General features: G+C 62.0%; 1 protein-coding gene across 2 annotated transcripts in view; it reads right to left on the minus strand.

Moving 5' to 3' along the window:
- Positions 1-303: 303 nt before the first annotated feature.
- The window catches only part of LOC105490544 (unc-51 like autophagy activating kinase 1), a 29,386-nt gene continuing 4,800 nt past the window's right edge, over positions 304-24,889 (minus strand). The window contains exons 4-28 of one of the 2 annotated variants that reach the window (XM_071070772.1): positions 16,998-17,030; positions 16,396-16,432; positions 15,139-15,312; positions 14,990-15,063; positions 14,398-14,499; positions 13,817-13,875; positions 13,654-13,736; positions 13,369-13,419; positions 12,883-12,971; positions 11,593-11,737; positions 10,088-10,148; positions 9,162-9,251; positions 8,193-8,318; positions 7,513-7,661; positions 7,323-7,409; positions 6,617-6,885; positions 6,183-6,376; positions 5,712-5,821; positions 5,491-5,634; positions 4,391-4,575; positions 4,016-4,188; positions 3,805-3,923; positions 3,315-3,472; positions 2,177-2,312; positions 304-2,104 (exon numbers count right to left, since the gene is read on the minus strand). In XM_071070772.1, the coding sequence (XP_070926873.1) occupies positions 2,049-2,104; positions 2,177-2,312; positions 3,315-3,472; positions 3,805-3,923; positions 4,016-4,188; positions 4,391-4,575; positions 5,491-5,634; positions 5,712-5,821; positions 6,183-6,376; positions 6,617-6,885; positions 7,323-7,409; positions 7,513-7,661; positions 8,193-8,318; positions 9,162-9,251; positions 10,088-10,148; positions 11,593-11,737; positions 12,883-12,971; positions 13,369-13,419; positions 13,654-13,736; positions 13,817-13,875; positions 14,398-14,499; positions 14,990-15,063; positions 15,139-15,312; positions 16,396-16,432; positions 16,998-17,030 (2,904 nt within the window). In that variant the 3' untranslated portion in view covers positions 304-2,048. Of the gene's footprint in view, positions 2,105-2,176; positions 2,313-3,314; positions 3,473-3,804; positions 3,924-4,015; positions 4,189-4,390; positions 4,576-5,490; positions 5,635-5,711; positions 5,822-6,182; positions 6,377-6,616; positions 6,886-7,322; positions 7,428-7,512; positions 7,662-8,192; positions 8,319-9,161; positions 9,252-10,087; positions 10,149-11,592; positions 11,738-12,882; positions 12,972-13,368; positions 13,420-13,653; positions 13,737-13,816; positions 13,876-14,397; positions 14,500-14,989; positions 15,064-15,138; positions 15,313-16,395; positions 16,433-16,997; positions 17,031-24,889 lie in introns of both variants that reach the window. The other variant, XM_071070771.1, reaches the window with a different exon arrangement.

Below are 24,889 nucleotides of genomic sequence, written 5' to 3' on the forward strand. Positions count from 1 at the left end.
ATCCCCCAGAGGAGTCAAAGCAGGTGCCCAAAGCTATCCCAAGGTGGGTGCCCTGCCCTGTGGAGTCTGTTCACCCTGTGCAGGACCTCCAGCTTGGCGGGAGAGGCTTCCTACAGCACAGGAGTCTGCACTGTCCCTCACATATCCAGCTTCTGCCCTGGGGCTCTGCTCCTACAGCTGTGTCCGGCCATTGTGGGCACCAATGGAGGGGGCCCTGGGGCTCCTGCGCCTTGGCTGAGAAAGAAAATGACAAAACCCTGAGAACAGTGACAAGCCAACGAAGACAAGAGGTGACACCAGCCCAACAATTCCAAAGGTTTATTTCCTTAAATTGATATTACACAATATAACGCAAAGGGCAGGAAATCACACAAAATTTGCTTTAAAATAGACAAAGGGTCCAGCACTATCAACAGAACATTCAACCAGGGGCGGCAGTTGAGGCGCCCAGGACCTGCTTGGACACACGCACACGCGGCCGCGACGGAAGCAAGAGGACCAGGACGCCAGGCAAGATCCCCGTAGTGCCAGCTTCCCAGGACTCAAGATTCCAGTCGGCCATGAAGCAATAAATACTAACATGCCCCACAAGGTGAGAATAAAGCCATCAAGGTGATGAGGAAGAAATCACGAGGATTTTCTTCTTCTAAGTCCAAGCACAGTGGCAATATTTCAAGTATTGCAAAGAAAAACACACATGTGTGTATTTTTGTCTGTTATGTGGTGTGTGACCCTGGAACCCCCCGCGTGGGTCCATGGCCCCACCGCTGCCTCCCGCAGACTGGGGACTCGTTCAAGTATCTACTGATCCAGGCTGGGCAGACCAAGGGAGGCCCAGGCAGGGTTTGCAGCACGTGCCCGCCTGGAATCCGGAAGGCAGGCCTCTCTGCGGACACCTTCAGTGGCCCTGAGCAAGGCCGAGGCAGGGAGGGACAGGGCTGTCATCAGGCCTACCCTGCCGAGGGGCTGACACCACAGCTGGCTGTCAAAGCTGGACGGGGAGCTTTTGCATATGTTACTTTTTTCCTTGCATGAAGTATTCCCCTCATCTGCCCCCAGGCCCAGGTGGGGAGGGTGCTGGGCACACACCTGTCCTGCTGCAGCCACAGACCCAGGTGTGCACAGAGCAGCCTCACCTACCGGCCATACGCCCCTGCGCCATCTGCCTCTAACCTGGCCCAGTCCTCGCCCTCCCAAAACCAATTCTTAAACACCTACAAGTTTTCTCCTTTAAAGAAAAAATTAGCTGCATAAAAATAAGACACATTTTAGGAATAAAGTGTGAAAGATTACAAGACGTATCCAGGGCTTAGAGAACACGGTGCCTCTGCTGCCGGTCCCTAGAGGAACGCTTGAACAAAGAACTGCCTCTGCCTCTGGTGCAGGGCCCCACTCACCCCGGAGCCAGTTCTCCCCTTGAGGTCCAGACCTGGGCAGCTCCGTGGTCCGGTGCTCAGGCTTGGGGGCCCTGGCATGTGTCCGCTTATGTGTATGTACAAACACCAGGCCACTGCCAGGAATCACCGCCCAGCAGTCCCTGGTGAGGTCCAGATTCTGTCTCTATCTGCATAAAGTGCTTGGGTGATTGACAAAGCTGGGTGGGTATCTCGGAGGGAGAGGCTCCTGGAGACTGGGGGACGCCGAGGCCGCAGGCTCTTCCTGGGCACAGTGACTGCTGACCTGCCCGAAGCAGGAGCTCGCTTTGGCTTTGAGTCGGCAGCGGTCTCAGGCCCTTGCCTGTCCTCCAGGGCTGCCCCGGGGCTAGAGGGTGGTGGCACCCACGCCTGCTGTGCCAGGCAGCCAGAGGGGCAGAAGTTCTGTGATCCCCACCTGTACAAGACGGGAGACACCCCCAAGCTGTGTGGCTCCAGGTGTGCTGGTTCTGCCCCGTGACCTGCAGGGAGGCCGGCAGGCTGACTGTCCGTGGGGCCCAGGGCAGGGCTCAGCACCAGCGATCAGTGCCATGGGCTTGTCCCGAGGAGTCCAGCCAGCACAGAGCCCACCCTGCAGGGCTCGGCAGGACCAGGGCCCAGCCAGACCAAAAAAGGTCAGGCACAGATGCCAGTCAGCAGCGCCGAGAGTCTCCGCTCAATGCACAGCTTGCCTGTGGAGGGAGAGGGGGGAGCGTGAGGGAGACGCCCAGAGCCCTCAGCCCCCAGCCCAGCCTGGCACTCACACTTGGCGACGTTCTCGATGTCGGCCTGGTCTGAGAGCATGTGCTGCAGCCCTTCCAGGAGCAGCAGGGCCTTGTGGTAGCGCGGGACGCATCCCTCACGGTGCTGGAACATCTCGTCCAGGGCGGCCGACTGCACCTGGGGGCGAGGGCAGAGGCTGGACAAGGCCAGCTCACCCCACTCCCTCCCAGCGAGGGCTGCCCTGCCTGCACCCATGGCAGCAGCCCAGGGGGGGCAGACAGGCCCTCAGGGCAGTGACATGGGGGGGGTGAGTGCTGGCGCAGCCTTCGGTGCAGAGGGGATGGTCACAGGGCCAAGGGGAGACGCTGCCTGGAACCAGATGACCCTGGCCAGCACTGTCAGCCCCACCCCAGGACAATAGAGTGCCCGCCAGTCAGTCAGTGTCATTACTGCTGCTGCCTGGCCTGCCTGGGTGGGAAGCAGGGGCAGGAGGGAGGCTGACTTTTCCCATGTTTGTTCAGACTGCATTTTTACTGCATGCATACATTTTCTTAAAAAAGGAGACTCAGGCACTCATGAGTTTTTGCCTGTAATCCCAGCATTTTGGGAGGCTGAGGCACGATGATCACTTGAGCCCAGGAGTTAGCGGCTGCACTACACTTCAGCCTGGGCAACAGTGCAAGAACCTCTCTTAAAAAAAAAGAAAAGAAAAAAACGGGGGAACCCCACCTCAGAGGCAGAGGAAGCTCTTCAGAGCCCAAGCAGGGAGCCTGTGCCCGCGGTACCAGCTGAGTGCACCACACTTCTAGGCAGGTTGTCTGGGACCAGGTGCTGCTTCTGGAGGCTGACACCTGACTACGAGGCCTGAAGACCAAGTCTCTCATTTTACAGTTGGGGAAACTGAGTCTCAGGAAGAGGCATGGCAGGATGCACATGGGCCATGGCACCCATGCAATCAAGGATGCACCCAGCCAAGCTGTAAGCGCCTGCAGGAGGCCGGGGGCATCACGCTATCATTTCAAGACCTCCAGAAGTGACACCCCCGAAAGTCTCACCAAGCTGTGGGCATCAAGGTCCCCTCCCAGTGCAGACAGCCGGCCTGGAAGTTCCTGGCCCCTGCCCCACCGGTGTCTGTCTGTCCCGTACCATCTGCCCCACCGGTGTCTGTCTGTCCCGTACCATCTGCACGGCGTGGCTGAAGATCAGCCTCTCGGCAGTGATGCTGTGGACGCGGTCCAGGAGCCGCTGCTTGTCCAGGAAGAAGCGCTGCAACCGCAGGCTCAGGCCCTGGCAGGACACCACGCTGGCCTTGTACAGCTCATTCAGCCTGCGCACCACTGCAGAGGACGAGGGTGGTCGGCTCCGGGTGCGGCAGACACGGGGCAGGGCTGGAGTGGTCAGGATCTGCCCTGCGCACTGAGCAAGCACGTCCCTCCCTCCCTGCCACAGCCCTGGCTCTCTGTGGCCTTCAGTGTGCGGCCAGGCTCAGCACCTCGTCCCGGGTGCCATCCGACCCCACGGCCTCTGTGCCCTGCACGCTGGGCCAGGCCCCAAGGCCTTTGCACCTTTGCACAGGGGCCTGCTCAGGCAGCCTCCCTGTCACCCGGACAGTTGCAAGGCGGGCTTCCTCCCCAACCCAGCATGTGGGTTGAGCGGTCACAGCCCTCACCCTGCTTCACGGTGGACGACAGGCAGAGCTTGCCGGCCCGGATCTGGTCGATGGCAGTTTGCAGGCCGGAGGACAGTAGCTCGGCCACCTTCAGGTACAGGACCAGCTGCTCCGCAAAGCTGGGGGTGGCAGGCAGATCAAAGGAGGCAGGTTGGTCCTGGCCCCCAAGCCACCACCCGCCCCACCCCACCCCAGCCCTGGCAGCACCCACCCCCATTCTCGGCTCAGCAGGCTGATCTGGTCGGCCACCACACTCTCCTGCAGCTGGTACTCAGGGCCCCCGGCCGCCTCGCTGGCGCTGCCCTTCAGGGCTGCGATCTCCAAGACATGCTGCACGAACAGCAGCGTGAAGCGCAGGCCACGCAGGATCTCGGTGTGCTCTTGCTGCAGGAAGCGGTCGTCAGGGTAGCACATGCTGCCCGGGCTGGGAGGAGGCTTGTCTCCCTTGAGACTCACTGATGACGCCTTGGGGAGGCAGGGCAGGGTCCCCTCCCTTGCTGTAGACCGGGCAGCTGGGATGTGCCCCACCTGACACCCCACACCCGCTCCAGCCAGAATGGAAACCTTTGCTCACTCCAGCCCTCACCTCCATGAGGGTCTCCTCAGGGAGGTCGGGGGCCTCGAAGGTCACAGCCCCCTCCAGGTTGGCAGCAATGGGGTCGGCAAAGCTGCAGCTATGTCCTGGAGCAGGGAGCTCGGGGGCTGGGGCCTCGCTGCAGGCCCCAGACACCAGGTGGCGGGCAGAAGAGCCAGCGGAGCCAGTGGAGCCCACTGCAGGGAAAGGGCGGTGAGGGGCATGCCAGGACAAGCAGACACCGTGGCCCCCATCCCCCACAGGCTCCCACACCTCCAGGGCCCAATGTGCCTCTGCCTCAGTTTACACCCTGTTACCTCCCAAAACTCTAACAGGAGAAGCAGAGCAGGTCCCTAGAGCCCCTACTCAACCTCTTGCCACTCACCACAACCCCCAGGTCCCCAGCTCCCCACCTCAGGCCAAGGGCTGTGGTGCCCATCAAGGGACCCTCTGGGTATCCCGACCCCCAGCCCAGATCTGCCTGGGAGAAGGGCAGCTGCCACTGTCTGGGATGGGGTAGGTGGGTGGCCTGGGGTGCTACTGTGCAACACGGGTGGGCCCAAGGGCCAAAAGGACCTCAAAGGGCAAGGCAGGCCACCCTCACTACGGGGCTGGCAGGTGACCCCAGCGATGGCAGCCCCTGGCCAGGACCAGATGCCCACAAGCCCACCCCTCCCCAGGCAGAACCCACAGTGGGGACCCAGCCAGGCCCCAGGCCCAGAGCATCCCCACACGCCACTGGCTGGGGAACCGAGGGGCACGCCTGTCTGCGACTCCTGACCAACACAGCACAGCCCACGGCAGCTGGGCAAGGAGGCCACAATCCAGACACCGTCCCTGCTCAGCTCATGTTTTGGGGATAAATGGGAACAAGTACCTATCACTCACAGGTTGAGTGGCAGGGGCCGCCTGCGGGGCAGGTACCAGAACCACGTCCATTTTGTAGACTGGGAGACAGAGCGTGGGTTTCTCAGGGGCCTGAGCTGCTTCCTCAGGCACCCCCAGGCTCTGGGGGGCCGCAGTCCAGCGACCCGAGTTAAAGGATGCCCCCCTCCTCTAGGGCGCTGCCACCACCCCAAAAGGGACAGGGCCTCAGCCTAGCCAGCCCTCACCTGAGAACATCCTGGTGCGGGGGCCCTGGGGCGGCGTGCTCCCACTCGGGGGAGAGCCCACGGTGAAGACTACCGGGGAGGGGCTGCTGGTGCCCCCAGCACGGGCTCCTGGGTGCAGGCTCCCTCCACAGCCAGCTGAGGGTGCTGGGAGAGCAAGGAAGGGCTCAGGAGCATCCTGGCTGCCCACCGCCCCCATCCCACAGCCTCTGAGCCTCACCCACCGATCTCCATGGGCTTCTCCTGCAGGCTCTCCGTGCTGCCCGGCTCTGGGGCTTGCGTCCCAAACGCTGCCTTAAGGAGCAGGTCAGTGAGGCGGCTGGTGCTGAAAGACCTGCGGGAGGGTGCAGGGCTGTGCTGGGGGCCCGGCCCACTCCACCCTAACTGGACCTTGAGGGGCCCCTCTGCAGGCCAGACACACGTAATGCACGGTCCCCTGGCCCACCTCGAGAGGCAGGCACTCCTGTCAGCCCAGCTTACAGGTGGGCATGGTGAGGCTCAGGATGGGGACCTGCTGGGAGTCTAGGGCCAGCCATGGGTGGGCCAGGCTCTGGCACCCAGCCACACTGGGCACCCACAGAAGGGCAAGGCCAGGTTTTTCCTGTTCTACCCCCAAGAAGTACACAGCAGAACAATGCAGGGGAAATGGGCAGCCCCCTCAGCAGCCCATCCAAGGCCTGTTCCCTCCAACTCACCGGCCAAAGGGACCCTTGGGGTCCTCGCCTGGCCGCAGGCCAGGGCCCAGTGGCTGACCATGGAAGGGTCCCACCTCCGAGAGGTCGGGCAGTGTCCGGTTTCGAGGGGGCGCCATCACCATGCCCTGCCGGGCTAGGAGGGCCAGCAGGTTCTGGGAGCTGGGGGTCTTTGGGAAGTCGAAGGAGGGCACAGCCTAGGAGGACAGAGATGGGGTGAAGACTGCCCCGCAGGTCTGCAGCCCTGGGGCCCAGTGCCTGTGGGAGGTGGCCAAGTTGGCAGGAACTGGCAAGGTGTGTGGGAGTGGACTGAGCATGAGCCCAGGCGGGGGTCAGAAGGTACAAAGCTGCCTTCCTCAGTCTTTGTTCAGGCCTGGCCACTCCCACCCGTCTTCCCCAGGGCTCTGTGCCCCTCGACACATGGCAGCGCCCATTACCTTGGTGGGGGAGCCCAGAATGGGGGGCAGGGGGTTTCGCTGCAGGAAGTCGGGCAGCTTGGGTGAGCCCCGCAGGTTCCGGCAGGACTGCAGCCCGTGGGACGGCTGGGGAGGGCTGGCCTGTGGGGGGCTGAACACGGCTCCCAGGGGGTCCGTGGGGGGTTTGGGCAGCTTGGGGCGGACGACGTGCAGGTCAGACAGGTTGGGGGCACTGTGCAGGCGGCAGCCCAGCCCGGAAGTGCGAGTAGAGTGCTCGGGCACAGAGGAGCCTAGAGAGGAGGACAGGCCTCGTCATGACCTTCCGGTCCAGCAGCCCAGCCCTAGGCCCCACTGCTGCCACACGGAGGCCCCTTGGGGTAAACGGTAAGGCCCCACTTTTTTTTTTTTTGAGACAGAGTCTCGCCCTGTCGCTCAGGCTGGAGTGCAGTGGTGCGATTTCGGCTCACTGCAAGCTCCGCCTCCCAGATTAAACCTGTTAAAGCCACTGTTAAACCTGACCCCCAGCCAGCACAGAAGACCGGCACAGAGGGGATGAGAAACCTGCCCCAGCTCACACAGCCAGGAGCTGGAGAGGCAGTTGGCTTCTGTTCCATGAGCTTCCCTCCCACTCCTTTTCACTTGTTAAAAGCAAGGGTTTTAGACCAGGATGACAACATGAGTGAGGGAAGTCAGCCTCGCACCCCCCCCACCTCCGGACTGTACCTACCTGGACGAGGGGACCTGCCACCCCGCATCTCCGCTCCCTGTGGGGAGGGCGTCCCACTCCAGCCTGGCCGCTCAGGGATGGTTCCAACTTGGAGAAAAGAGAGATCTGCTAGGGTCAAGCTGGGACAGAGACAGCCTCCTCGCCCACCGCCTAGAGACGCCCCTTCCCAGGCCCCAGGCTGCAGGCGCACCTTGAGGGGATGGCGTGTAGGGCCGGCCCCCACCCACAGACATCTTCCTGGCCAGGACGCCTCCATGCTCAGCGTGGGCAGGAGGCGAAGGGCTGGCCCTTGCAAAGCCCAGGGGGCTGGTGCTGCCTGACCTGCGGACGGCAGAGGACCTGGAGACAAGGCAAGTATTAGAGGGGAGGCCTCAGCAGCTCAGGACCCCATGCCACGCCAAGTGGCTACAGTGCTGACAGATGGCTCACGCTCTGCTGCACTCTGTCCAGGTAACTGGCCACACAGTGGGTGTGTGTGAGCAGCTGGCCCCTTAGCATTCCTGCCCAGGGCACCAACCCAAGGCATCCTCACCCTAAAGTCTCCGTGCCCTGCCAGACACCCACTGGCCCACACAGCCTTTTGTGAGTTCAAAGAAAGGTACCCTTTCCTCCCAACATTTACTTCTATTAAAATTGGCCAAAGTCAATATTGATTTTATAAACACAAGAGATTTTACTGATCAGAAAACTGTCAAAATAACTCTAGAAACCCAAGACATCAACAAAGTGAATAGTGGTGCTGAGTGACACAGTCCACAGTCTACACAACTGCACATGGATGACGACCCTGTCCCTCCATGGAAGCCGTGGAAGGGCTCCTGCTACACACGCCCCTGGCCATGCCTGGCTACCTGGGAGCTCTGCACTCACCGAGGTGTTTGGAACTGGGTGGGTGACTGCAGGTTTCGCTCGATACGCTGGTAGTTCTGCACCTGCGTGGGGACTGGGATGGGGACGGAGGCGCCGCACCTGCTGCTGGAGAACGGGCCAGCCCGGCTGTGGCGGAGAGAGGTCAACATCATGACAGACACTGGGGTCACAAGAGGCTGCGGTCATGGAGCTGGGGCACCAGAAGAAAGCCCAGGCCCGGCCGGGCGCGGTGGCTCAAGCCTGTAATCCCAGCACTTTGGGAGGCCGAGACGGGTGGATCACGAGGTCAGGAGATCGAGACCATCCTGGCTAACACAGTGAAACCCCGTCTCTACTAAAAAATACAAAAAAACTAGCCGGGCGAGGTGGCGGGCGCCTGTAGTCCCAGCTACTCAGGAGGCTGAGGCAGGAGAATGGCCTGAACCCGGGAGGCGGAGCTTGCAGTGAGCTGAGATTTGGCCACTGCACTCCAGCAAGGGGGACAGAGTGAGACTCCGTCTCAAAAAAAAAAAAAAAAAAGAAAGCCCAGGCCCAGACTTCCTAGCTACGACAGAGGCCACCCTGGGCCCCATGCCAGGTCTGAAAAGAGCCGGCTTCCGTGCCTCTACACACACCAGCACTGTGGCACCTGCACCCCACCTGGACTCCCAGTCTGCACCCAGCCAGTGGGAGGCCACCCTGGCTGGGGCCCTGGCCATTCCTGGCCCCACAGGCTCAGGGCTTACAACAGGACCGTGCTGGCCCTGGCATCCCTAGTTGGTTTCCTCATTCACCTACTCCTGTCAATACCCCTCCCACTATAGTCCCTTCTACAGGACGACCCAGCAGACCCTGCAGTCCTGCGAGGCCTGGGAGAAGGCAGGGCCCTCTAGACACAGCAGGCCGGGTCTGGCTGCGACACACAGGAAGCCCAGCCTCCAGCTGGGGGACTGTTCATAGCCCCATCCACCCAGCCTGGGCCCTGCTTACCCTGAGGGACTAGGGGAGCTGCTGCAGGGTGGGGATGGAGATGGGGTCCGGCCGTGGCTCTCCAGGCCCGCAGAGGCCACCAGTGAGCTCCTGTAGGGCAGAAGGGAGGCCAAGGGCATTTTTTTTTTTTTTCGAGACAGAGTCTTGCTCTGTTGCCCAGGCTGGAGTGCACTGGCACAATCTCAGCTCAATGTAACCTCTGCCTCCCGGGTTCAAGCTATTGTCCTGCCTCAGCCTCCAGAGTAGCTGGGACTACAGGTATGTGCCACCAAGCCCAGCTAATTTTTTGCACTTTTTTTTTTTCTTTTTTTGGAGACTGGGTTTTACCACGTTGGCCAGGATGGTCTCGATCTCCTGACCTCATGATCCACCCGCCTCGGCCTCCCAAAGTGCTGGGATTACAGGTGTGAGCCGCCACAGGCCAACAACATTTTCTTTTTTTTTTTTTTTTGAGATGGAGTCTCGCTTTGTTGCCCAGGCTGGAGTGCAGTGGCACCATATCGGCTCACTGCAAGCTCTGCCTCCCGGGTTCACACCATTCTCCTGCCTCAGCCTCCTGAGTAGTTGGGACTATAGGCACCCACCACCACGCCCGGCTAAGTTTTTTTGTATTTTTGGTAGACACGGGGTTTCACTGTTAGCCAGGGTGGTCTCGACCTCCTGACCTTGTGATCTGCCTGCCTCAGCCTCCCAAAGTGCTGGGGTGACAGGCACGAGCCACTGCGCCCGGCGGTCAAGGGCATTTTCAAGTCACACGCGGCACAGAGCTCAGCCAGCCCTGTGCCCCACCAGCCCCTCTCTGCAGTGGACGTGGCAGTCTCAGCCCTCCCTAATGGGCTGATGACTCCAGGCAGGGATAACACGGGCCACTTCCAAGGCCACAGTTCCTCTCCCCTAAATTACAGAGGTAAGGGATGGGGGCTCACCCACTGCACATCAGGCTGTCTGGCGGGGGTTTGGCACTGGGCGCCTCAGCCACCAGGTCACCTGCAGGGGGAGACAAAGCTGGGCCTGGAGTCCTTGCTGCCTGCCCAGGGCCACCCCACCCCACTGAGGCTCTCTGCTGGATCCCCACACACACTCCACCTTGCAGGGGCCTCAGCTTGTACAGCGGCCTTGCAGGGTGCAGAGCCCGGGCGGTACGGTCCAGACTGCCTCCTCCCTGCCAGCCCCAGGCCAGTTCCGGGAGACCAGAGCACTGCCTGCCCCCCTTATCCCCACTTGGATTGTGTGCTTCCTATCTCCAGTGTCCTCAGCCCCAGAGACCCCCTGGGGCCCTGCCCCACAGCCTTCAGCCAACTCCAGGATGGGCGGGGGAGGTCAGGCATCCACAGCCCTAAGTCTGGGCCCAACCCCGTCCAGGAATACCCAGGTTCCCGCCCCCAAGGAGGCTCTGCCCGGCCCCTGGTGTCTGTCTTCCTGTTGCCCTGACAGCTGGCAAAGGACCAAGGCCCTCCCTGGGTCTGTCTGGGGCTTGGCTCAGGCCTCCCCACCCCCGCAGGAGCCATGCTGACGGGAGATGCGGAGGGCTCTGCATGAGTCATCGTGTCCCTGGCAGACACAGGGACCAGTGCCAACCCAGACCTCCAGGAGCTTTGGGACAGCCAGGGACAGAGTGCAGGGCCTTCAGAGGAGCCACAGACCCCAGGCCTGCTCCAAAAGTTTAGGCACTTTCTTTCAACAAACACGTGGGCAGCCCCTGGTCACTATGGAGCAGGGGTCCCCCAAAAGCCAAGGAATAAACCCACCTGCAGGGTGTGGGGGGCAATAAGAGCTGCTGAGAAACAAGGTAAGGGTACACGGCGGCAGTGTGGGAGGAGCAGGAGGTGAGCGTCCCCCACCCATCTGGAAGAGCAGCACTGTCTGGGGGGACCAGGCCTACAGCCTCCAACCTCCTACTGACTACTAGGAGGACCCGGCTCTGATTCCCAGAGTGTTTTGTTGTTTTTTGTTTTTTTTTTTTTTTTTGAGACGGAGCCTGGCTCTGCCGCCCAGGCTGGAGTGCAGTGGCCAAATCTCAGCTCACTGCAAGCTCCGCCTCCCGGGTTCCCGCCATTCTCCTGCCTCAGCCTCCGAGTAGCTGGGACTACAGGCGCCCGCCACCTCGCCCGGCTAGTTTTTTGTATTTTTTAGTAGAGACGGGGTTTCACCGTGTTAGCCAGGATGGTCTCGATCTGCTGACCTCGTGATCCACCCGCCTCGGCCTCCCAAAGTGCTGGGATTACAGGCTTGAGCCACCGCGCCTGGCCCCCAGAGTGGTTTTAAGAGACGCGGCCTCCCCAGCCAAGCGGAGCTGATGCTGGTGGCTCCCAGGGGCCTACCCTGACTGCCCGTAAGTGGGGATGGGCCACACCCAGTGCATCCAGTACGTGCAGTACACTGTCCCTGCTGCACCCGAGGCGTCACCTCCGAGCCCCGCGTTCTCCCTGACCTGGAAACTGCGCGGGGACCATGACAAAGTCGTCTGTGTCACAGGAGTCCTTGCTGCCGCCAGAGTCCCGGGAGCTGTGCAGGAAGCCAGCGGCGTCAGCCGGCGAGGTCAGGGTCTTCTGTAGCTGCTGCATCTCGCCCAGGGACTGAGAGTCAATGGAGGGGCTGGTGAGCAGGTCTCAGGGACACAGACACTCAGGAGAGCAAATCCCCCCTCCTCTGGGACGGCCCAGAGCCCCAGTAAAGATCAGGGGCGCTGGGGCTGAGAAGGGCTGGGGGCATGTTTCTTCCCGTGCTCGGCTCTCCTCTGTACTTCCAGAGGACTCCACTCAAAGGCCGGCCTTGACCTCGCAGGGACAGGCCCCCCGATGAGCCACTCCCACCATGCAGCCTGGGTGGGTTGAAGCCCTCAGTTCCCAGAAGCTCTGGGAGGCCCTGTTTTGGGGAGTTGTTCACCACCTGCCCTCTGCACCTCACTTTTCCGTTTGCAGAGCCAAGAGAGCGAGGTGCCATGGGGGTCGTGTCCAGTGAAGAGGCTGCCACCCCCGGTGGACCCTGCTCTGAGGCCAGTACCATGCTAAGGCCCAGCGCACACCATCCATGCGGTGGTGGCTAAAGCCCCGAGTGGCCCAGGGCAGCTGTGCAGAGGGCCACACCTCCCTACAGCGCGGTGCTGCCACGCTCCCCTCACCACATCTGAGCTTCTGGCCATGATACAGGCAGACAACCAAGGTCAGAGGACCGGTCCCTGGTCACAGAGCAGGGAGCCAGGCCAGGAGAGCCCACACACAAAACTCTACCACCAGCCACCACACCATGCCCAAGAGCCAGGTTCCAGGTCAGATGGACAGAGGCATGGGGGTTCATGGCCGACTCAGGTGCTCTGCAGACCCCTTCCATGTCACACAAGGAGTGCCACCATCATGTGGAGCCATCACCCTGCAACCCTACCCATGCTGAGTCCAGTGGAAGACACCACAAAGGAGGCCAGGGGTGCAGGTGCCAGTGGGCCAAGGCCACACGCTACTTCTGTCTGCGTCAGCACAAAACCAAAGACAGGACCAGACCAAACAGCCGCCCTGTTGGCCTCTGGGACCTGAGGGCTGTGGGTGCTGGCAGGGGCCGTCGCCTGTTTGTGGGGCTTCACCATCTACAGGACGAACTCATCCATGTCTTTCGTGACTCACACAGACAACAGAATTCACAGCACGTCCCCGCGGGGGCCCAGGGCTGGAGCCCCTGACTGCTGAGTGGGGGGAGAAGCTGTCAGGCCCCTGGGGCAGCAACTCACCGGCGGGGAGGCCAGGTGGGAGGTGGAGCTGCTGCTGGAGCTGCTGCCGGACCCCGAACTTGGGTACGAGGGCACAGGCACCGGTGGGGCTGAGGGAAACAGGCATAGGTCAGTCTGGACCATCCTCCTGTCTCCTCACCCTAGAGCCAACCCACGGACTGGACAAGCTCAACCATATCCCCTCCACTTCCCGCTACAACCTGACCAGCAGGGAGGGAAGCTCCCTCCTGGACCACCCCATGACAGTCACAGGGCAGCACCAGCCCCTCCAACACCCCATCCCCATCCCAAGCCTGCTGCATCATCACGCGCACCCTGGCCTTGGGGTCCCCGCTGCAGCAGAGTGAGGGGCCGGGTGTTCTACCCTCCCTGGGAGCTGCCGCAGCTCAAGACCTGCTCCCTCTACCCCACACTCAGTGCCTAACCAGACCCCAGGAGGATGGGGTGTAGGGCCCATCCGGAGCCTCAGGACCCACAGAAACTCACACTTCCTGACGGAGGGGCTGGCTTCGAGGAAAGGGTGATGGAAAAACTCATCTGCAGGAGGAAGGAGGAGTGAGGCCTCAGGAGGCCCCCACCTCCCCAGGGCCTGAGCTCCCGTGGCAAGGTGGGGACCTGCCTGGGCAGAGGTGGAGCCCCTGCCTGCGCTTGGCTTGTGGGAAGGGCAGTGTGCACGTGGGGCTGGGTGCGAAGCGGGTGGGCTCTGCTCACATCAGCAAATGCAAGGAGGGAGGGTGGGGGGCTCCGGCTGCACCCCCGGTGGGTGCTCACCGAAGTCCATGCGGTCCTTGTGGTTGCGCTGGAGCAGAGCCAGGAGCAGCTGCCGCAGCGGGGCCGAGGTCTCCCGGGGGATGCTGGGGTGAGAAGAGGCTGCTGTGAGCGGGGCCTGCGGGGCCGGAGCCCGCGGGGGAAGGGAAGGCAGGAGGGCGCTTACATGGGGACCAACGTCTTGTTCTTCTCGTAGAACAGGCGCAGGTCCTGGGGGCTGCTGGCCTGCGGGGACGGGGACAGCCTGACTGCCAGGGCTGCGGCCGAGCGGGACCAGCCCATGGGGTCTTGGCGCGTTGTCCCCAGTCGGTCCCTGCCCCAGACGCTGCGAAGCCCGGGGGACACCGGGCGCTGGCGCCGCTGTTTGCTGCTGGAGGTGCGAGCACGGGGGCGGGGAGGGGCCGCCCACGGTCTCTCGGGGTGTCCACCCCCCAGAACGCGGCCTCCGCGCCCCCACCCAGGCGGCCCCGGCGCTGCCCTCACCTCTGACCAGGCAGGTGACCAGGCAGGTGACCAGGCAGGCGAGGGAGGCCGCGCGGGGGCAGCTCCCAGTCACCGCCGGCGGCGCCGCCCCCCGGGGGAGGCCGAGGCCCTGTCCCCACTGGACCCCTGGACGCCCGCCCCGCCCCGTCAGGACCTGAGGGGAGCCCGTGGGGCGCGGGCAGGGCTCGCAGGGGGCGTCTGACCGCAGCCGGCGGACACTTGCGCGGAAGGTGCGACGGGGGGACCAGGGCCCAGCCGCGTTACCTGGAAGGGCGCCTTCCCCGTCAGGCACTGGTAGACGATGGTGCCGATGCTCCACAGGTCCGCCTTCCCGTCGTAGTGCTGGGACATGATGACCTCGGGGGCCTGCAGGACCAGAAGCGGGGTCGGTGTGAGGCCCCCAAACGCCGACCTAAGAAGGAGCCCACCAGGCCACAGCCAACCGGAGCAGAGCCCACCACAACCCAGCCAATCAGAGCAGAGCCTGCCGGGCCACAGCCAATCAGAGAAGAGCCCACTGGGCCACAGCCAATCAGAGAAGAGCCCACTGGGCCACAGCCAACCAGAGCAGAGCACACCACACCCCAGCCAATCAGAGCAGAGCCTGCCGGGCCACAGCCAATCAGAGCAGAGCCCGCCGGGCCACAGCCAACCAGAGCAGAGCCCGCCACACCCCAGCCAATCAGAGCAGAGCCTGCCAGGCCACAGCCAATCAGAGCAAAGCCCGCCACACCCCAGCCAATCAGAGCAGAGCCCGCCGGGCCACAGCCAACCGGAGCAGAGCCCGCCACACCGCAGCCAAACAGCAAGCCCAGCAAGGCGCCCACCCGGCACAGCCCGTTCAAGGCAGACACACCATGTACATGGGGGAGCCGCACAGTGTGGCCGCCATCATGTTGCTCTGGAGGTACCGCGCGAAGCCGAAGTCAGCTGCGGGAGAGACGCGTCAGGACGGGCGCCCGCCCTGGGACCCCTCCCCGCCGGGCCTGCCCGCCCGCGCCTGACCGATCTTGACTCGGATGCTGTTGGGGTTGGCGCGGCGGCCCGCGGGGTTGGACAGCAGGATGTTCTGCGGCTTCAGGTCGCGGTGGATGATGCCCTTGCTGTGCAGAAGCCGCATGGCGCCCGCGATCTGCTGCAGGAAGAGCCTGATGGTGTCCTCGCTCAGCGTGCGCATGGCTGCGGGGAGAGGCGGCTCAGGCCGGGGGCCGTGTCTGCTCCCCCAGGGGTGAGCCCCGCGCGGCCAGGCCGGTCCCACCACACGCCGGAGAGAGCCAGGCATGGCCGCGGGCCGGGAGGAAACGCCGGCTCAGGAGCACGAGCCACCGCGGCCCGCCGAGACCAGGGCGCACCTGAAGCTCCCGCGCAGAGCCCGGCGCGCCGGCCCCACCACCCAGCCCGGGGCTGCAGCTGCTCCCGAGACGGGAGGCCGCCGCCCAGCCTCGGTGCCGCGGTTCCGCCCGGGTCCCGCTCCCGCCCCTCTTCCCGGCATCCAGACAGCAGCCAGCCGCGCGCAGCCGGACCGCAGCCACAGTCTCCACTCCGCCCGGCCTCAGCGTCTGTCTCCCAGGCTGGCCGGTGGGGTCCTCCCCGCGGGGGACGAGGCGAGGGGGCAGCAGGTCCTGCCCATCTACCAGCCTGGCACTCCCGCCCCAGCGCCGTGAGGGCCACGCGAGGCTGAGCCGGCGTTCGAGCAGCCCTGCCGGCTCCAGGGTGCTCAGGCGCAAGTCCCCGGAACCGTCCCAGCGCCACCTCCAGACCCTCCGGACACACCCGAGAGGCCGCTGGCGCCGTGGCCCGGACCCCCACCCAGGGAGCCTGGGAACAGACGGGCGCCCACCTGCTGTCCTTCCCTCTGCCCTGCCCGGCCCTGTGCAGCACATCCTCCTCCCATCCGCCACGCGGCTCAACTTTGGGTGGGCCAAGAGCCACCTTCCACCCACACTATGAAGACAACAGCCCCGCGCCCCTTGTTTGTGCGGCTCCCGTGGCCTCATTCGACCAGAGGCCTCGGGCTACTTTGGTCACAGCTGTTTCCTCAAGCAAGGGGGAGGCGGGCGGATGGACCGAATGCTAACAACTGGGAGCAGCTCAGCCCCCTGCATCCCCTCAGGAGTCCCAAGGGGACGAGAAAGAGCCAATCTCACAATCAGCCAGGGACCCACTCGAGCCAGGCTGCCTCCCAGGCTGGGCCAGGGTGGCCCTGGGTGCGGGGCCCTGGGGGGCCGGCTGGCAGCCCAACTGGCACAGCTGTGCACTCACTGTGCAGGTAGTCGGCCAGGTCCCCACCGTTGCAGTACTGCAAAAGACCAGACACGCATCAGGCTGCAGCAGGGACCAGGGCCCACCTCCCAGCCCTGCCCAGCCTCCCAGTGTCCCTCACACTTGGACACTACTCCCTGGGCCCTCCGGCGCCTGCCCACCCCAGGGCAGGTGTCCCCACAGTCCCTGCTGGAAGACATCAGGAGTGATGCTCAGCAGTCATGGCAGCTCACACCTGTAATCCCAGCACTTTGGGAGGCCGAGGTGGGGAGATCGCTCGAAGTCAGGAGTTCAAGACCAGCCTGGCCAACGTGGCGAAACCCCATCTCTACTAAAACTACAAAAATTAGCCGGGCTTGGTGGCACACACCTGTAATCCCAGCTACTCAGGAGGCTGAGGCAGGAAGATTGCTTGAACCCGGAGGTGGAGGTTGCAGTGAGCTGAGATCGCACCACTGCACTCCAGCCTGGGCGACAGTGAGACTCCATCTCAAAAAAAGAAAAGGTGCTCGTCACCCTCCCCCCGGCCACATCCCTCCCTCTGGGGCTCCCAGGGCCATGGCCATCAGCCTGCACTTGTCCTCACACCACAAGGCACTCACCTCCATGACCAGGTAGACAGAATTAGCCATTTCCTGCAAGACAGAAAAGAGGCTGTGAGAGGTCCCAGTGCCCCTGGGCCCTACTGCAGGGAGTCTGGCTCAGCCCCAATTCAGCCTGGGCAGGCCCTGCAGTGCCAGGACTTAGCTGGTCATCCGGCAGCCAGGAGACGAGGACATCTGTGGGCCACGTGCTTTGTAGGTGGGTGTGTTCTGTGTTTTGTGGCCATCCAGGTCTCCATCATGATCAAGGTAAAGGCCCCTGGTCCCCCCATATAAGCGACAACTCCTGGCAGAGGACATACCCTCTAGCAGGAAGGGTGAAGGCCAGGTGTGTGGGCAGGCCTTGGCCCTCAGGCCACAGACACTTCTCAGCTCCTGAGCCCAGGATCAAAGACGCCCCAACAGGGCTGGTCGCAGTGGCTCACGCCTGTAATCCCAGCACCATGGGAGGCCAAGGTGGGTGGATCACAAGGTCAGTGTTTGAAACCAGCCTGGCCAACATGGTGAAACCCCGTCTCTACTGAAAATACAAAACTTAAACAGACGTGGTCGTTCACCCCTGTAATCACAACACTTTGGGAGGCCGAGGCAGGTGGATCACGAGTTCAGCAGTTCGACACCAGCCTGACCAACATGGTGAAACTCCGTCTCTATTAAAATACTAAAATTAGCCAGGCGTGGTGGCGCGCGCCTGTAATCCCAGCTACCCAGGAGGCTAAGGCAGGAAAATCACTTGAACCCAGGAGGAGAAGGTTGCAGTGAGCTAAGACCGTGCCACTGCACTCCAGCCTGGGCAACAGAGTGAGACTCCATCTCAAAAAAAAAAAAAAAAGAGACGCCAACAGATTGCAGATTGGCACTGCCAGGCTGACCCAGAGGCCTGGAGGCCTCCAGCTGCCCTACCCCAATCTGGCTGCAGCTTAGGCTGCCACCCCTCGACCCAATGCCTTCGGTCAGAGGCATCCCAGCCACCTCCTCCACTGCTGGGCCAACAAGGCCTGGCCAGCAGCTGCTCAGCCCTCAGCTCAGACACAGACCTCACCAGGGGTGCCACCTGCACCTGCCCTTGCCTGCTCCATGAAACTCAGTGAGCCACAGGCACAGACACAGCACACACCCCAACGGCCAGCGTGCGTACCCCCTCACCTGGGACTGGGAGCCTCCCTGTAGCCCACCACTCACTCCCCGCAGCCACAGGAACAAGCCCTCATCACTCCCGTTTCACAGACCAGGAGAGTGAGGCCCAGGAAGCCACATCAAACCAGGCAGACTGGGCTGGAGGAGCGAGGGCCCCACATACCCAATTCGGGGCCTCTGAACAGGAGGAAGCCCTCAAAGCCCCTCCCTCTGCCCTGTACACATCCACACGCTCTAGGCCCTCCGTCTGTCCTGTACACATCCACACAAAGCCCCTCCCTCTGCCCTGTACACATCCACACGCTCTAGGCCCTCCCTCTGTCCTGTACACATCCACACAAAGCCCCTCCCTCTGCCCTGTACACATCCACACGCTCTAGGCCCTCCGTCTGTCCTGTACACATCCACACAAAGCCCCTCCCTCTGCCCTGTACACATCCACACGCTCTAGGCCCTCCGTCTGTCCTGTACACATCCACACAAAGCCCCTCCCTCTGCCCTGTACACATCCACACGTTCTAGGCCTCCCTCTGCCCTGTACATATCCACACGCTCTAGCCCCTCCCTCTGCCCTGTACACATCCACATGCTCTAGCCCCTCCCCCTGCCCTGTACACATTCACGTGCTCTAGGCCCTCCCTCTGCCCTGTACACATCCACACGCTCTAGGCCTCCCTCTGCCCTGTACACATCCACACAGGATCCCACACAGGACTCCTGCTCAGCCCCCAGTCCCAGGAGGCCCCGACCAATCAGAAGGCATCCCTGGTGGGGGGACAACCACAAAGCCACTGGGTATATCTGCTTCATAACGTGAGAAGCCCGTGCCCCCAGAGCTGCCCCCACAGAGGAGCTGTGGGCTGGACAAGGATGCTGAGTGGGGACAGGCTCAGGAAAGGGTGCTCTTAGGGCGGCTAAGGCCGATGCTGCTCAGGCAGCAACCCCAGGATCCACAGACACCGCATGGCTGGCCCAGAGGGAGACCCAGAAACCCAGGCACAGGCTAGAGAAGGTGGGACCTGTCCACCAGGCAGGCCTCAGCCCACCCCACCCACGCCCACGCACCCCAAGCCCAGGGCTCCCAGCAGCCGTGGGGAGAACAATCCACACGGGGTACAGGATGGGGCAAAGGGAACTGCAGGGACAGCTCTGGGCAGAACCCAGGAAGGAGGGGGAGACAAAGCTAGAACGAGAAATAACTTCAGGACGGCAATGTCCACTCCGTGACCTGGGCCCGCCATTACCCTCCCCACAGCCCCTCCAGTGAGTGCCCATAGGTGCCCACATTTCTCCTCTCTTCTCTGGGGGCCACCTGCCCTGGATCACAGAGCCAGGGGCTCCCCAAGACCTGACCTGCTCACCAGAGCTCCAAACCCACCAGCAAAGCCAGCACAACCAGGAATGTGTAAAGACAGAGGCACCCTGGGGGAACGCCCATGTGTGCACAGCGGGAGCCCAGCACCCCATCCCCCAGCCACCGACCCAGGACCGGCCTGTGTGGGACAGGAGCTCCCTCTGGGCAGGGGGTGCTAACTGAAGCCCTGTGGCTTCCTCCCACCCCCAAACACTAAGGCAGCCACCTCTCACCCCTAGAAAGGCAAAGGCCTGGCCGGGTATGGTGGCTCAGGCTTATCCCAGCACGTTGGGAGGCCAAGGCCAGAGGATCGCCTGAGACCAGCAGTTTGGGACCAGCCTGGGCAACATAGCAAAACCCCATCTCTACAAAAAACTACAAAAATAATCTAGGCATGACAGTGCACGCCTGTAGTCCCAGCTACTCGGGGCTGAGGTGAGAGGATGGCTTAGGCCTAGGAGGCCACAGCTACAGTGAGCCGGGAGTTCGTGTCACTGCACTCCAGGATGGGTGACGGAACGAGACTTGTCTCAAAAAGAAGAAAGGCAGAGGCCCACCAGGGAGACCCCTGTGGCACCAGTGACTGGCCCTGGGCCCACAAGACCCTGGCAAGGAGGCTCTTCCCCCACCCCATCTGCTGCCCACACTCCAGCCAGGGTCCCCAACACCCCTATCCAGGGCACCTGGCCCTGCCATCCCTCCGGCCACATTGGCCTCATAAGTGCTGGAACCCACCTCGCTACTGACACGTCTAGACCCCTGGCCTTGCCCCAGAGTCACAGATGTCACTCCTAGGTTGCCTTCCTAGAGACCCCTCTGCCCTCCCCACTGTGCTGGCCACCCTCTTCCATCCCCAAAACTTCAGGGGGCACCACCAACTCCCAGGAGGGAGTGGGCAGGGCCCTGCACTTCAGATGGTCCCTTGCAGAAGCCAAGGCCTGGCCCAGGCTCAGCCTGTCTCCTAAAAGGTCCTCCCCAGCAGGGGACTCAGGGCCAGTGGGGGTGGGGCTGCAGGGTAGTGTGGGGCTGCAGGGTAGGGTGGGGGCACCCACCTTACCACAGGCATTTGGGTCTTCCCAACTCCCCTGGGACAGATGACAGCTTCAGACAGGCCCTCAGGTCTGTGGGCATCCAACTCCCTGAGCTGGGCGTCAGGGGCACACCAGGGCCTCTCCCACACCTCCGAGAGCCTCCTGTGAAGTCCAAGTGCACCAGCCCTGCAGGAGCCCAGGTAGCAGGCCATAACCAGCCCACTTCCCATACGAGCACACTGAGGCCCCAGAGGTTGGGAGGCGCGCCCAGGCTGGGAAGTGGCAAGACAGCCTAAGCAGGTGGGCTGGAGTCCCGTCCTCACTCTCTGCCAGTGCCAGTGCCAGTGCCAAGCCAATAACCCTCTGTGTCCCCGGAAGGGCCTAGCTTTGCTGCCTCCAACCCTGGCAGGGTCAGGGATGAAGAGTGAGGACAAACAAGCCCAGGCCCACCCCCTGCCAGGGCTTAGGGGAGCTCCTCCAGGGCAGCTGCAGGCCCAGGTCCTGCGCCACAACACCTCCCCGACAGGTCCCCCAGCTGGGCCTGCCCACCCTTCCCACAGGCAGCGACTCTCTCTGGGGCTCTTGACGGGGGTCAGGTGAGAGCACAGCCTTGCCAGCCACAGCTGACCTCCCCTGCCCAGCCCTGGGCCCACCCAGAACCCACACAGGGCATCGGGTTCCACTTCTGCCTTGCAGCTAAATTTGGTTTTCACAAGCTACCCTGGGGAGCGGGGACCAGGCATGCTCCCAGCATCAAGCCACCCAGTTAAAGACACCAGAAAGGGCCATGACTGCCTCCCTGGGCTCTGGGGCAGGAAACGGCCACCCCAGGCCGAGCAGCTCACCTCCCACGGCAGGGCCTGGGGGTCCATCCCGTGGTGACACACACAGCAGTGGCCACAGGTCCCACGCCCTAATCAAACACGGCAGGCTCCCTGCACTATCATCCACACCCCAGGAGGTGGGTCCCACCTTGTCGCCTATTTTAAGGGAGAAACGGAATGGCTGCTGACCATTCCACAGGGCTGTCCCTGAAAAATCCCAACACATGCATCCGAGGTTCAGAACACTTCAAAAAGGCAGCAAAATCAACACCCCACTGTCTCCAGGCAGCGTGCCTGAGGGACCCGGGACAGCACCCCCCAGGCAGGCCGGCCGGCCCCCACACCCCGCACACATGCACGCACGCACGCACAGCCCGCCAGGTGTCCCAGGCAGCCTGGCACGGGTGTCTGGGCACGTAGGAGGCTGCCCCACCCCTGGGGTGCTAAGGTGCTTTACTTAATAGGATCCAGGCTCCCACCCTCTGCCAGTCCTACTCCTGTCTGGTGATCCTGGGCTGGGCCTGGTGAGCAGGCACTGACCTAGTTCACGCCTCCAGAGCTGGCCTTCTTGGCTCCAAAAAGTGGCAAAATCCACAGCTGGGGCTGGACAGAACCGCTCTGTACCCCCAGGTGGGGTTCCTGGACAGCTCCCAAAAGGGAAGGGATGCCGGCTCCACCCTAAGAAGGAAGGGCCGCCCTCTGGCCCTGGGGAACCACTTGCAGCCGCCCATTGTGTGTGGGCCTCCTGGGGCTACAGCCCAGGCTGACCTCTGCAGCCTCCCGCCTGCTGGGTCTGGGGGTCTGGACAATCCAGGAGTCAGCCGCAGCGGGTTGAGGCACGTCCCTAGATGCAGTGAGGCAGGGGTGGGTGGCCTGACCCTTCTGAGGGCACAACCTTGCTTGGAAAAAGCAGGGAACAATCCCAGTGCAAGCAGGGGTGGGGGGCTGGGGGGCAGTGTAAGCTGCAGAGACCCTCGGGAAGATGCCAACTCCACACATTCCTCCCGAGACCCGGCCATCCTAGTTGGCGCACACCCCAATGAAACCTGGTCCCAGCAGCTCTGTCCTTCAGGCGGCTGAGACCCGTCCCCCAGCCGTTGCGGACAGATACTGATACCAGGTGACAGTCCCACAACGGGGTAATGCGCAGAAATAAAAACCAACTCCTGTCACCCACGGAGACACAGCACCCCTCAAACCTACGGCTGACGCCCCACCTCCAGGCTTAAAGTCAGCATGTGGCAAAGGGAGCAGCCCAGGATATGGGCATGGCTTTGGGCTGGCGCTTGCTACACCACACAGGGCCTGTTGTGGTGCACCTTCTCATCTGTTTTGCACCTTCCAGTATTTTTATCCCATGATTTTTTTCTTTTTCTTTTTTTTTCTTTTGAGACGGAGTCTCGTTCTGTCACCCAGGCTGGAGTGTAGTGGCGCGATCTCGGCTCACTGCAACCTCTACCTCCCAGGTTCAAGCGATTCTCCTGCCTCAGCCTTCCAAGTAGCTGGGACTACAGGTGCCCACCACCATGCCCGGCTAATTTTTGTACTTTTAGTAGAGAAGGGGTTTTGCCATGTTGGCCAGGCTGGTCTCGAACTCCTGACCTCAGGTGATCTGCCCACCTTGGTCACCAGAAGTACTGGGAATACAGGCGTGAGTCACCACGCCCGGTCTTATCCCATGATTTTAAAAGTTAAAAAAAAGATACACACCACTTTGGAGGTAATTCCAGAACTGCCTGGGCCCTGGGGGCCCCTTCACAGGCCCCTGCCCAGGAGCTGGGTACCCACCCCATGGGTTTCTACTTGGCCTGCATCCTGCCCCAACTCCCGCTGCAGACAGCCCCCCCGCCAGACCAGCCCAGGCCTGGCAGTCCCCTCCTCACTCTGGGATGGGGTGTCACAGTCTCATGCCGGGCTGGACTGCCTGGACCCACGGTCTCCCAGGCCCCTAAGCAGGCCTGGACACCTCTTGACTCGGGTCTCCACGGGGCAGCACACCTCTTGACTCAGGTCTCCACCACAGGTAACTCACGGGCAGCGGCTCTGTCTGCAGGGCCTGAGTGAGTCACACCTGAGTGGCCCAGCAAGGCCTTCAGCTGCAAGGAACCTGTCAGTTGGCGTGCTGGCCACGGGGGCCACCGTTAGCAAGGCCTGTAGCCATCAGCCCGCCTCCCAGGGCACGCGGGGCAGGATCCCAGCCTGGCTCCACAGCCCCACACCCTGATTCCTGTGGTGGCGCACTCCTGGGGCCAGGCAAGTGCAGACGCTGCCACCACACCCTCAATAAGGAGGCCAGGTGCTGCAGCTGCTCCCAACAGCTGTGGTGGACTCAAAGAGCATAACCCAAGGTACACACTTCCCAGGCACTCACACTTTCACAATGTTTATGGATAAAAAAGAAACCCAATACACAAAACCCAACACGATAAAACAAAAATAACCTCAACTGTCAACAAACAACATGGAGGGGAATACCTGCAACCTATCACAAAGAAGCTACTTTCCTTCATATATAAAGGACGCCTACCAATCAATAATATTTACAGAGCACTTACAACGTGGCAGGCATAGTTCTAAGGACTTAACACACTGAAGTTGCCATCACAACCACAACGGTTTTCGTTTTTTGTTTTGTTTTGTTTTGTTTTTTGTTTTGTTTTGTTTTTTGAGATGGAGCCTTGCTCTGTCGCCCAGGCTGGAGTGCAGTGGCCGGATCTCAGCTCACTGCAAGCTCCGCCTCCCGGGTTCACGCCATTCTCCTGCCTCAGCCTCCCGAGTAGCTGGGACTATAGGCGCCCGCCACCTCGCCTGGCTAGTTTTTTGTATTTTTTAGTAGAGACGGGGTTTCACCGTGTTAGCCAGGATGGTCTCGATCTCCTGACCTCGTGATCTGCCCGTCTCGGCCTCCCAAAGTGCTGGGATTACAGGCGTGAGCCACCGCGCCCAGCCTTGTTTTTTTTTTTTGATAGATTCGCTGTCTCCCAGGCTGGAGTGCAGCGGCGCAATCTCGGCTCACTGCCGCCTCCGCCTCCTGGGTTCAAGCGATTCTACTGCCTCAGCCTCATGAGTAGCTGGGACTATAGGCATGAGCCACCACGCCCGGCTAATTTTTGTATTTTAACAGAGGCGGGGTTTCACCATGTTGGCCAGGATAGTCTCGATCTCCTGACCTCGTGATCCACACGCCTCAGCCTCCCAAAGTGCTGGGATTACAGGCCTGAGCCACTGCACCCAGTCAACAGTTTTTAAAAGGTAAGAAAACTGAGGTGCCAGGAGGCTGCCTGCCCAAGGTCACACAGGTAAATATTAGAGCTAAGGCCCAGCGAACGGCAGAATGGCTCAGGGGCCATGGTGTTAAGCATGGTACCCTTCAACCTTGGCAAAAAAGGGATCAAGAACTTGCCAGAAATATGTGCCTAACCAGGTATGGTGGTGCATACCTGTAGTCCCAGCTACTCTGGAGGCTGAAGTGGGAGGATCTCTTGAGTTCAGGTGTTCAAGGCTGCAGTGAGCCATGATTATGCCACTGCACTCCAGCCTGGGCAA

The sequence above is a fragment of the Macaca nemestrina genome, chromosome 10 (assembly GCF_043159975.1).
Source record: "Macaca nemestrina isolate mMacNem1 chromosome 10, mMacNem.hap1, whole genome shotgun sequence".
NCBI lineage: Eukaryota > Metazoa > Chordata > Mammalia > Primates > Cercopithecidae > Macaca > Macaca nemestrina.